Genomic DNA, 13,564 nt, shown 5'->3' with positions numbered 1-13,564 from the left:
GTTATGTTAAAGGAGTGTGCAGAATCTTTGCTGGTGAATACATCTCTTATCTCAAGCATTGATGTAGACACTAAAACAATAAAGAACAAGATTTATTTTTAACTTGGCTTGACTGAAGCCTCTGTTGCAATGGCTAAAGGTGATTGGAGAAATATTAATCAGACACATCTATTTAAGCTTCATTCTATTTTTTTGTTACTGTCTCTACAGCAAAGTCAAGCCACAAACCTACAACCATGAACATTATTAGAAAACTCTTGGTGTATCGCAGATTCTTACTCATTCTTCTTACGCCCCTTCTGCTGCTTCCATTGCCTCTTGTCATCAGAACCAAAGTAAGTGAATAACTATAGTTCAAAATCCATATGTTTTCAAACCTCATTGAAATGTTTGATCTGCCCCTTTTGTTTTTATAATTGCACATGGAGTTTCAGTTTTAATTGCTTTTTTGTTTTGAAAGAAAGTCTGTGGCTGGTTTTATACGACACATAATTGCATCAATACCAGTTATTTGAGAAAAGTGAATGGTTTTGGTCATAAGGAACATTCCAAAATCCACATTTGGGGAATGCTTTTAATTGACCAACTGAAATGTTGCAAAATAGAGTGACCTCTTCATCAGATAAGAATGCCAACAAATCAAGGTGGGAAGGAGGGCAGGAAAGTTGGCTTTCACTGAAGCCATGGAGGGTGCATTTAGTCCCAGGCTTAACATGTAATGTGGGAGGTGCTATGCAGGTTTGAAACTGCACCCTGGATTTCAGAGTTGAAGAAACACACATTTTGGTAGGAATGTCAACATCACTCTCTGAATGGAGTGAAAGAACTAAATTCTGCTACTGCTATTAGCTCCAATCACTTGTTCTTGTTGTTGTTAGTCGCGAAGTCGTGTCCGACCCATCGCGACCCCATGGACAACACTCCTCCAGGCCTTCCTGTCCTCTATCTCTATCCTAATGCTTAGTTCCCATATTTGGTTAGGCAATATTGAGATCCCATTTTTGGATAGACCCCATCGCTTTCACCTTCAGCTGGTGTGAGCCTCCCATGTGACCTTACTATGCATATAATCTCCAGTTCTACTAAATGGAGGCAGGTATCATAGAAATGCACGATCAGGTGCTTGCAAGCTATGTAAGAGCAACTTTACATATTTATTAGATTTACATTCTGGTTTTTTTCTTTGAAAGGACTCCAAGTGGCTTACAATTTTCTTCTGCTGCTTTCAATCTTATCTCCACAACAGCCCTGTCAGTTAGGCTGGACTGAAAATCTGTGACTGACTCAAAGACACCCAGATAGATCCATTGCCAACCGTGAACTAGAACCCAGATCACCTGACTCCCCAAATCCTTGTTCTTAACCACTACACCACACTGGCTTTCTTTAAGTACTTCACTAAAACAACCATGTTTTTTTCCTTAAACCCATAACATGCTCCTTGTTCTTCTCCAGCATGCCTATTCAGACTCTCCCAGCAGAACAAACATACCTAAAAGGCAACCCACTTCACTCCTTCTGAAATGCTAAATCAGCCCCGTTCACCAACCTCAAACCATAGAGGCATGCCTGGCGTCACTGAGTGCAGGCCGCTGGCACACCAACTTCAGCACACATTGATATCTCATTGTTCCCAACCCTGATGCTTTCAGGTGGATGCTGAAAAGTCAATACACGCCACGTTCTGTGTGCATCTGCAGCTGCTGCATACCAGTCATGCTACTACCAGCAGGTTGAAATCGAAGTGTGTGGAGGCTGCCACACAGCAAGCAGCCTTGAGAATTGACTGTAAGTCAGGTATTTAGGAAAGAATCCAGAAGCTGTTCATCAATCCAGTACTTCACATTAAAGGCCTTAATGATGACTAATCACATAAGGCCAAATGAAGTAGAAACTACTGGCTTGTTTATTGGGGAAGAAACATGGCCTTTTATCTTGCTATCTCATTAAGATGTTTTTCAGACATTAATAACATTAATGGGTGAAATCTTGGCTCCACTAAGGGAAAACTCCCATTGATTTCAGTGAACCTGGAGACTTGCTTCTTAAGAGCTGAGGCATTGGTGATTCAGGAATTGTTTTTCTGGTTATTCAGGGATTGCCCGTTGTCATGGTTTTTCAAGGAATTGTTCTTCCCACTCACATTGCCTCATTTCTTGTCCTCATTCAGAGCACTATGTTCAAGGAAGTAACTCCTTTGAGAACAGAGCATAATACACTATATGCAGATTTAAGTGTGATTCCACCACAACCAAGTTACTTGTTTTCCCTCTAAGCACTGAAGGTCAAGCCACTTATTGATAGATTTCCACTAACATATATAAGCACATTGTCCACTCACACATATTGAGTTGCATATATAGCCCATTTGGAAAGGAAAATGCATATCCAAATCTACTCTTACGAAGTACAGAGTTATATTCTGTAGCTTGAAAACTGTTATTTTTTTGTTATCTACTGAAAAGTTTAAAAAGACTAGATCCTGCTGATACATTCAACTAGAATGCTTCCATGCTAACAGCAGCCAGTGGTTAATCTGTTACATAGTCATAGTGCAACTGGATTTGACTTGTTTGGAGCTTCTTCGGTTACGGGAAAAAGAAATATGAGAGGTTCATAATATTTGAATAATACCCATTAATGGGAACTACCACAAAGTGGATGCTTGTCCATGGACCTGTCTCCTCCGCCACTGTAATTTGACACAAGGCATCCCTGCTACCTAGAATTTCTTCAAGCAAATGCATCCTCTTAATCACACACGGTAACATGTGACCCCAAAGTACTGGTTCATAAGAATCCCAATAGTATAAATCACACCAGCAAAGTTCCATGCTGCATCCTAAGAAATCTGGCAATTCTATGAAATTATGTGTGAATGAGCACAAGAAAAAAATGGATGGATTTGGAAACATACGAGACTGCAGCACTTTCATATTTGATTTCCTTTCTTTTTTTGCAAACAGATTGTTTTGCTTTTCTTAGGTAACACAATTGTGTAATAATGGTTGCTGGGGGTGGGCTTATTTTTAAAAAAAGACACATGCGCACACAAACTGAGAGATGAATAAATTTCTCTTGTTTACAATCCTATTGAAATGGATAATATGGTTTGGGACACAGACAGAGAACGAACTCACTCAATCTGTTCTTTTAATGATTAATTCTTCTGGCCATGCTACCCTGCATTATGGCGTATGTGCAAAATTATCATTTTCAGCATTGCTCAAATGGTAAAAGAAAAAAAAACTGGTTACAGAATGCAAATATGCATAGCTGTGTCTTTTTGGCTTCCTGGAGGTTTATTTGCCACTTTAAGGATAGTCGAAATTAAATTATAACTTGCTGTTTGGGATTAGCACACCATGACACAATCGGAACTTTAAAAGGTAAGCAGCACTATCAGCTATGAACTATTGTTCCCAAAGTCTTCTTCACACACATGCCGCCCAGCCATGTGGAAGTAGCTCTGCAAGGGCAAATGATCATCAGATAGAAAAGGCACAGATTTATCAACCTCACACATTTGATTGCGGTGCTCAAACCCAGGTCACAAAGCGTTTGGGTCCCAACCTGAGGAAGCAGTTTCCAGGAATTGTAGATGTTTGTGAAGACATACATTTATTAACACTTAAGGTGATAAATGCAAACTTTATACAGCATGGTGGTTTGCCACACCTAAACCAGTTCTAATGCAATAGAACATAATAAAAATGCAAAAGCCGCAATTGTGCAACTCCTTTCTTAAGGCAAGCCAACATTCCATAAAATTGTGCAAGCTTTTCAGTTCCCTAGAAGTCTTCATCTGGCTAGAGGATGAAATGGAATGAAATGGCAAGGGGATTAGGGACAAACCCCAATCCTCTATTCCCCCTTTCATCCCGTTTCTTGTACCACCCAGCTCGATGATGACTTCTGGGGAACTGGAAAGTTTGCACAGTTTTGGTTGCTCCCAAAGTATTACCCAGCAAAATGTGTTTTATTTCTTTTCCTCTTATAAATCAAAATGGCAACTTTTTGTTTAAAATGCTTTGGAAAACACTCTAAAATCTGAAAATTCATTGGTTGTCTGAGGATGTTCTGTGCTAAAGTTGAGGTAGAAATGGTAAGAAACAGCTTAATTATAGGAATTTAAAGTCTGGCAACCAAAATCCAGTTGTTTTAGAGGTCAGCTGTTAGGATTAAACTTTATTGGTCCACATATCCATTTGTACAGATCTTCTGACCAACTATTTGTTGTTGTCAGGTCAGAGGAAAGATCTAGTATGTGTTGTGTCCTAATGATATTATAACATCATTGTATTTTTATTTTTACCATATGGGAGTTACAAGGTCCATTTTTACTATATGGGTGTATATAAGGCCCTTCAATGGGCATGACTGGAATGATCAAGAAGGAAGGAAGGGGCTGAATGTGAGTGAGATGGTGGTTACCAGGAAGTTGAAGTAGAAGGAGAACAAGGTAGCAGGTAAGGAGGGAGTTATGTCAGTTAAGGTTTGAGACAGTTAGGAGAAATTGATGTTTTGTCTGGCAGGAAAACTGGAGATGCAATGTCAATCAACATGTAAGGGTGCAATGCTATGGCCAATAGACAGAGTCTTGATGGCCATAGAATCATTTGGAATCCTAGCTCTGATTTCTGACACTTCTTTCAAGGTCAGAGTTGGAGTCTGAACTTGGGGCGCTCTCCCTCTGCCCTTGCAGCCAGAACTAAAAGAATGGTACCAACTGTAACTCCAAGGTTAGAGAGATTTCTAAGGCAGGATTTAGGGAGGCAGGAAGGGGAGGAGACCAACTCCACCAGCCTTTGAGTACCTCAGTCTCCTCAAACTTCAGGTTAAAACACTTTGATGGCCAAAGACCCTTCTTCTGCTAATGGGGCTGGTGACCTGATTGGAGGAAGACTAGAGAAGGAGGAAGAGGAGGAGGAGGAACTACAGTAGCAGAAGCAGGAGCAGTTGCCCATCCCAGGCAGCAGCTGCAGTAGAAAAGCAGGTCTGAGCTTCTGGACCCTCAGCAGCTCCCCATCCATGCTGTTACTCAATCTGACACTGGAGTTGGCCTTCACTCTTACAATTCATTTTTGCTCTTTAGGTTTTGTTTTGAGGGGTTGGAGATTGTAAGAAGTTTAGGGTCAAGTTTCACTGCCAACTGGAATCTCTACAGAGAACATGCTAGTTTGAAAACCAACTTGGCTTTAGCACAAGAGCAGGACTCTGAAACACTCCTGTATTATACAAAAGGTATCTAATGGAGACCAAAATCTGGAGAATTGGTCTACAGCTTTAAAGAAGGCAATTGCAGCCTACACCCTCATTTCCCTCCTCCCATCAGTAAATGAATGTGGCCTGCTCAGGTTCAGTAACTTTCAAATTACAATGCTGATTTAATATTAATGAAATATATCAGTTAATGGAAAACCCACATCTGACATGCTGGTTTTTCTACAGCTGTTCATTTGGCAGGAATGTGCTTTTCACTGGTTTCACAACCAGGCATGTGAATATCTAGTTGAGATGTCATGAAATTTTAGTTTTTTTCTCTAAAGGTGCATAATCAGCTGGAAAGGGGAAAATAATTACTTTCCAGATGCACTGGTTGAAACACAGGAGTAAGGGTTGAAATCATACTGATAATTTTCCTTGACATATTTTCATTTAATTTTCAGATTAAATCTAGAGGTCACCTATGAGGCATAAATATTACTACTTCAAAATAATTATGTAGCTTACTAACTGTAATTCTACATAGGGAATCCATTAATAAGTCCTTGTCAGCTATGCTCAGGATCTGAAATGATGGCATATTTATGATTATTATAATATCTATTAATCAGTAGGACATACTTCTCTGAATTACATAGGTACAGTATATATATTTTCATGCTCATATATGCATTACATGTTTCCTATGCACAATTTAAAATTACTGATAAACAATTTACTCTTCTTAACACACACACACACACATTTTATATACACCAAGGATGCGATTTTGGGAGATGTGTGGGGGCCTCCAAATTCATCCAATGCTCCACATCTTTCCTAGGTGGTCATTTTTGGCCATGTGGTACTGATTTTTCAGAAGGGGTGGGGGGAGGAACCAGAACAGCTTCAGGATTCCTCTTATCCAGGTCACTTCGATCTCCTCCTTTCCCCAGCCCCTGAAACACCTCCTTTGCCTCATCTCTGAGATTGTCTTCCCAACCTTAGAGTACAAAGAATGGGCATTTTTGCACTGGCTGAGAAGGAGCAGTGGAGGGCCTCCAATTCCCAGTTCTGAGGTCAAAGCATGGTCTGTGGCCTTAGAACTGGAAATCTCAACTCTTCAGGCTCCCCACCTCCTTCCCTGAACTAGGTCATTGAAAAACAGAAAGGAACATTTGGATATAATTATTTACACATACAGAAAGTAATAAACCATGCCCCATTCTTTACAAATATATCCCCTTTGACTTTTTGGCAGCAGTTCTAATGTTGCCATTGTAAGAACATAAGAAAAGCCATGCCGGACCAGGTCCATCTAGACTGGCATTCCGTACACACAGTGGCATACCAGCTGCCCTTGGGATTGTTCAAGCAGGATGGGTGCAAGAACTCTGCCTGTTCAACATTGAACTGTTTAAATACATTTTGCATTCAGTTGTTACCAAATTCCTTTTTTAAAATCTATACAGCTCTTCGATGGTTCTTCCTTAGAACATAGTTCAAGAGGATATGGGTTCTAGTATGTCAACCATTTTTGTGAGATTTGTTAAATATCCAAATTCTGGTTGGATGGAATATTGCCCTTGAATCAGATGTTATCATATTGATTTAGATTTTCCCTTTTTCTAGTTCCATTTTTCCCATTGGATTGCTACTATTGTGTAACATAGATCTAACTTGCTTTTGAATTACTTTTGTTTGTTCTAGGAAGCAGAATGTGCATACACGTTGTTTGTGGTGGCCATCTTTTGGCTTACAGAAGCACTGCCCCTGGCTGTTACAGCATTACTTCCTGCTTTAATGTTTCCAATGTTTGGAATTATGGCGTCCAAACAGGTACAACTTTTTGTTCTTCCTTCCATGACTACTACTTTCATCACCTAACAGGAAGCTAGCACTTCCTATAGGAACAGCAGAAAGTAACAGAAATGAGCATTTATGGAATGGGACAAGCCAGCTACTTGCTGTGAGACCTGCTGACCTGACCTGTTCTAGAAATGAGCATTTCCATTTGCTAGCTTCTCATTGCATTAGTGGTGGGTCTTGATGACACCTGAGCAGTGTCAGATGTTACCCAGTAGCATCAATTCTCAAAACCCAGCCCTTCAATGAAATACAATGGAACAAGTTCTGTTAAGGGATCAATGCAGTCGTATCAAGAGAGTTTAAGATATATTCTCCACTGTATACATGGACATCCCCTTACATTCCAGTATATACAACAGTCTCCACTGAAGAAATTGCTAAATGATAAATGCTGGATGAGGAATTGCCTAACAGGGCAAATCACAGTCTACATCAGAAAAATGTACTGACAGTAATGGTCTAATCTTAGAGAACTTTTGCGTACACAACTAGATTTGGTCATCTGGAATGCAAATGTGCATCATCTCATTTTACACTGAGAACCAGAGAAGGATGTTTAGAAGAAATTTTATAGTTTGTAAAACACCCAAGGTTTATGGACTTGACAAATTTATATTCTGAACCAGATTGTTACATCCTTCAGCTATATCCCTGGGAATGCTGAGGGATATAGCTCAGCATATCCCTCAGCATTAAATTAGCATATTAAGCCATCCTAATTTTCATAACTTGTTTTCAAGATGAAGCTTTTATTGTGGAAATTTACTGCCTCAAGTTCAGACTTGTCTGGGTGGGGGGAAGTCCACATGGCATTGTTGTTTTCTATTTATAACTCTCCCTTGTTCTCCCACTGCTTGCTCCATAAATTATTTTTTACAGAGAAAAAAAAGAGGAGGAAAAGTCAGAATAGGTATACAATGCCTTTTGATTGCCAGGTCAAGCATCCAATATGAAGTCACAATCCAAGAGCCAATATAGGACATGCAAAGAAAGCAGAAATGCAAATAACTTCATTTCATTAAACTCATTATACAAGTACCCTTTACTGACCTCTGATTTCCCACAGTTTTATTTATCTCTCATAACACGAACCACTGATCCACTAGGTTTCAGAAGATCATGAGAACTGAGGCAGCAGTTGTATCTTTTACTTCTCCAAACTGCTTCATACATTTTGATTTTCAAAGGTCTGTTTCCTACAGAACTGCACAACATATTCACTACCTTAGATTGAATGATGGCAGCTAAGATGCACACATGTCACTAACAAATTGTCTTTTGCTTTTAGGTAGCATCTTCTTATTTCAAAGATTTTCATCTGCTACTAACTGGAGTAATTTGTTTGGCAACATCAATAGAAAAATGGAATTTGCACAAGAGAATAGCTTTGAAAATGGTGATGCTGGTGGGTGTTAACCCTGCATGGTATGTAATATACTCACAAAAGAAAATGCCACTAAAATCTTTGCCCAGAAATGACTTTTCTGTGGAGGTACAAGGTGTTACATCTTTCTAGGCTGAGGGTTGGATCCAAATTTAGTTTAAGTATAGTTTGGTTTAGTAGACCGTCTCCAATGCAGCACCCATGCATCAGAGTCCATAAAGCTTTCCGTTCCCTGCCCCCTTCAAACAATGTATTAATTAAAAACTTGAGAAATGTTAGGATGTCAGGTTGCCCTTCTTGTTCTTGAAGCTCCAACTGGGAAAAGGTACTTCTTGGCCTTGCACAATCTTTTGCTCACACAGCACTTCTGGCTTGGCTCTCTCAACTCCCAGTCCATGTGCATATCTGTGTGCCTGCACATGGTTTGATAGAATGAGCAGAACAATTCTACTCAGAAGTAAATGCCACTGAGTTCCATACAGGGATGAATAGAACTACAACCTTACATGATCTTTTTTATTGTTCTTACATGGGATCAAATTTGTAGCTATTGGGACTGAAGCCCCTCCTCTCCTTCTATTCAGTTTCTCAGATGACTTTCCAGTCTTTTAATTAGCCAGGCCTACACACCAGCCATTGTGTGACTAGTCACATTCTCCTGAGGGCTATTTTGTGGTAATGTCCATGGCAGTTTCTCAAAATCCCAAATTTGCCCATGAGCCCAAAAAGACTAGCTCCCATGCATGAGACCAGTGAATGTCATGGAACTGTGGTTAGTAATGACTAACTTAAGCCCCACTGATTTCAATGGGTGTACTCTAAATATGATCAAGCCTGGATCCACCAGAGTCTCTTGTCACATGTTGGAAAGAAATTCAACAGGTGCCCTTTTGCCATCACTGAAGCTGCATAGCAATAGAATCATCATTGGTTGAACTTTTCAGTGTTATGCAACTATTATAGAAGTACAAGAAATGAAGTGGCAACCTTTTGGCAAGCTGGAGTGTGAGGTCTTGATTGCTTACAAACTTAAAGCACTCCTTTACTTGGTTGCTAAAGGGAATTGCAGAAGATAGCCTTTTGCTGGAATTGAATTATATGTCTCACTGGGACAAGATAATTCTCACACAAAACACACCTGCTATTGATAATAATAGTGCATGGCTTGGAACAAAACAGCAGTTGAACTGGTGAGCAACTCTGACCCATAATTCTTAAGGACAGAGTTTAAACAGCAGAAGAGATTTTTCATGTATTTTGTTGCTACTGTTTGGTTTGTAGCTTAGGTTGCTCCAGCAGTATTCTCGCAGACACCAAGGGAAGACCCTGCCCTTCCCCAAGTTGCTGAAACTTGTTACAGTCAGGTCTCTTTACTTCATTCTGTAGTACAAGAGTGTTTCTGCACCCATACCAATGGAATGGGACCTTGTATTTGTAATATCATGATTCCTTCCTCTTGGAAGACTGTCCATGATCTGGAGGAATAGAGCGTGGCAGCAATAGATCAGATGCAAGCCTTGTTGAGCTCAGTGAGACCTGCAGTGCAATCCGGAGTCGATGGATCCTCCTACTGAATAAACATGTATTGCACAATTCCTCCCATGCTTGTGTATATGCTTTTAGCCTAAAAGTGCTAAACATTTGCAAATTAGCTGAAAGCTAAGATCGGTGACAGATAAGAGCGAATGAATCCTGACTGACTGAATTTCCTACCTCCACCTCATCATCAGTGGTCCAGAAGCTTTGCAGGGAAAAAAAGGGGGGAAGGCTGAGAAAAACTGAACTCAAGAATTGATCAAGGCTGATTTCACACTGGGCATCTTTTGGATGTGCACAATGCCATGTCAACAGTGCCTGAGGGGGGGTAAAGGCATTTGCTCCAGTTTTCCTTCGGTGCCATTGATCACAGGAGTCATGCTATGAGTAGATTGCCTTCGTTTCATTCTGCTATTTGATGGGTTTCCTAATTCCTCTTCCTGAGTTAAGAAAGAAACTTTCTGTAATTTTAAGTCTGGAATTGGAGCATTGGATACTTTGCTGCAGCCTTTAGGTCTCCTCCTTTGTGTTCATCGCTTTCAGTCTCTACTTTGGCAATGTATTTATTTATTTAAATCATGTGTACGCTGCATAATTGTGCCAGAGCACCTCTGGGTGGCTCACAATTACCAGATAACAACACACAAAAAAACCCATTAATATATTAAAAATAGAAGAACAATAAAATGCAAGCAGAAATACAATATGCAGGTCAAATAGCATTAATTATCAAAATATTTTTTAAAAAGGAAGGTCTTCTCTTGGTGCTGAAAAGAAAGTAAGGAAGGAGTCAGGCGAATCTCCTTGGAGAGAACATTCCAATGTGTGGACTGTGTGCAAGCAACTGTTGTTCCAAGATGGGAGAGAGGAGCAAACAGGCAGAAGAACACAGCAAATTCTCCTGCACCACCTTTCTAATCTTTTTCTTGCTGAGTGTTTCATCAAGGAGTAGAAATGATGATTGAAGGGAAACACTGAAGGAATGAATGAATAAGTGAAAATGAACACAGTGGTAAGATGGACGTGCACAATGGCTTCTACGAAGCCTGAAAATCCAAATTAATAAAGGGAAGATTCCTTAGGCATTGGTGCCAACTTCAAACAAGTATGAGCAGTATAGAATCTCCCAAATCCAGAAAGAAACTAAACAGGGAGTATTTTCCAAGCATTCCTACCTGCCACTTTGCCTCATTAATTAAATAGATTTTATTTTAACATTAAAATGCCCCAAAATAGTAGGAGCTGTTACCAGGAAATAAGCTTGCCCTTGATAAAGAAGGATGGAAGGTGCATGTTCTACACCTAGAATGGGAAACTGCTGTCTTCCAGATGTTGCTCTAATCTTACCTCCATCGGTCTCAGTCAAGAAGGTGAATGATTATTGATGACATTCTCCACATACCTCTTTCATTCCTTCCAAATTCACTCAGTAGTCACATTTTGACAACCATATTGAGGCTAAACAAGTTGAGATATAAAGTATACAGTTGCTTCATCTCTCCCTGTGTGCAAGCAAACACGCAAAGAACTTTTCACATGTTCCCAGTTTTTTAGCGTACCTGAACCACAGCAAACCAGGTTATGAATCAATGGTTTGAAATAAACCTCAATCTCAAGATAAAGGTGATGAATGATCTATTACCTTCCCAGATCCCAGTTATAATTTTAATGACTTTTCCCAGGAGGAAACCAGATGGCCCAAGCTTAGTCATATTGTCATTCCTAGAGACATGAGACAATTTTGTAAAAAGGGATAATATATTTCTCATTATCAAATTGCTACATGATTTGATTCTTCCCAGCTCCATCCTCCTCATCCAGCTGGGATAACCTTAAGGCTGGGTGCAGGTAAGAAAAGTGGCATGGGAGACCCAGTGTGGCATAGTGGTTACAGTGTTGGACTGGGGATGTGGAAGAGCCATGGTTCTAGTCCCTACCCAGCCATGAAGCTTGGCCTAGTCACAGACTCTCCAGGGCTGTTGTTGCAAGAGTAAAATGGAGAATAAGAGAGCTTGTAAGCTGCCTTGAGTTCCTTGCAAAAGGAAATAAGGAAGGGTATTTTTCATGGGTTATTCTTTGGTAGGTGGGGTGGAAATATATTATGATGCTTGTTTAGAGTAGCTAAAAAGAGCATTTGCACATTTGCAGTCACATAAATAAATAGAAAGTACACCTGTTCACAAGGGCAGGGCACTATAGTTGCTACCATTGAGTTTCAGCACATACTGTTGAGTTCAAGGTATGCAGGATTGCATATGTGACTTGTCCGCAAATTTGAAGTGTATACAGACAATGGTTTTAATTATAAAAAATATTAGCTTTCTTGGGGAAAGTAACCAATTCTGTAATTGTGTATGTTGTGCGTGTCCATACACACACACAGTTGTATACATGCAGTGTTGTAGGAGGACTAGGTGAGGGAAAATTGAGATTGAGTAGCTTAAGTAATATTCTGCTGGGTTTTGGGGAGGTTTGGAAATCTGCTTTACAGTGGGAATCATCAATTCTCAATCTACAAACATAATAGGAATGATTTTACACTCTTATGAATAGAATTATCATTAGAACACTGGTCTACCAGTTGTTTGCTATCAAGAAGAAATTGTTATGAAGCAGTTCCTTTATTTCTCCTTTTTCAGTTTGGAAGATTACATATTCTTGGCAGAGTATTTGCTCAGTTTTGCTTTGTCTTCAAAATAAACACTTTATTAGAATCTTTAATTCCATAACAGAACCAGGAATCCAGCAACTGCAATCAAATATGCTTTGTAGTATAAGATAAGTATAAGATTCTCAAAGGGGTGGGTGGAGAGCGCATATGAATTTTTCCTTCTCCCTAGATTTTTATAACCCTGTCTCTGTTTACAAAATTCAGCATCCTTCTGGAATGTGCAAACCTGCCCTTGTTCTCCTCTGTTCCTAGGGACTGCAGAACTCAGCAGGGCTTGGATTCTGTAATGTTGTTCAAAGAATGACAAAGGCAAGCGCTTGCTGGCTCTGTCGGGATATCTCCTACTAAAGCTAGATTTTGCTAGATCTAGATCAAGAAGCTCTGGGATGTCTGTTTCTGACCAACATTTATTTTTCTAGGAGTCTTAGAACAAGTGCTTCCTCATCCAAAAACAATCATTCGTAGGATATTCTGACAATCACACTTGGAACTTAAAAAAATTACTACTAAGTCTCTCTAGCGTGACCCTGAAATTAATAATGTGGTTCAAATGTCCTCATCTGGAGACTTTTTCATTTATGACTATAATCAACTTAATAAGATGTGGACATATATTAACCAGCAGTGAAATACAGGCTAATCAGCTCTCCATGCCCTTTTCATAGAAGAGCACTTTCTGCAGAGTAGGCAAGATGTAATTAGTCAATATGGAGAAAGTAGCATCAAAATAATTTCTAAAGTCATTTTGCATTTTTAGAGCAAGCCTGCCCTTTCTGTGCTAAGCAGTTATTAACACATGCAGTACTTTTCAGTCATGTAGATTCCAAAGGCCTTTCTAATCTTTGTAAAAATTTTCTGTGCTAGGATCACTTAGCATGAAGATAAAAGGTATATGCAAT

The 13,564-nt window shown here is 39.6% G+C and overlaps 1 protein-coding gene across 2 annotated transcripts in view; it reads left to right on the top strand.

Annotated features, from left to right (window-relative positions):
- The first annotated feature begins 200 nt into the window (after positions 1-200).
- SLC13A1 (solute carrier family 13 member 1) overlaps positions 201-13,564 on the top strand; it is a 40,436-nt gene continuing 27,072 nt past the window's right edge. Inside the window, exons 1-3 of one of the 2 annotated variants that reach the window (XM_044423053.1) lie at positions 201-335; positions 6,916-7,044; positions 8,363-8,499. In XM_044423053.1, the coding sequence (XP_044278988.1) occupies positions 237-335; positions 6,916-7,044; positions 8,363-8,499 (365 nt within the window). In that variant the 5' untranslated portion in view covers positions 201-236. The remainder of the gene's footprint in view (positions 336-6,915; positions 7,045-8,362; positions 8,500-13,564) is intronic. The other variant, XM_044423052.1, reaches the window with a different exon arrangement.

The sequence above is a fragment of the Varanus komodoensis genome, unplaced genomic scaffold (assembly GCF_004798865.1).
Source record: "Varanus komodoensis strain SLA01 unplaced genomic scaffold, ASM479886v1 scaffold13_1, whole genome shotgun sequence".
In the NCBI taxonomy this organism is placed as follows: Eukaryota; Metazoa; Chordata; class Lepidosauria; order Squamata; family Varanidae; genus Varanus; species Varanus komodoensis.
The sequence above is the reverse complement of the archived record's forward strand: the minus strand, read 5'-3'. Positions and strand labels throughout refer to the sequence as shown.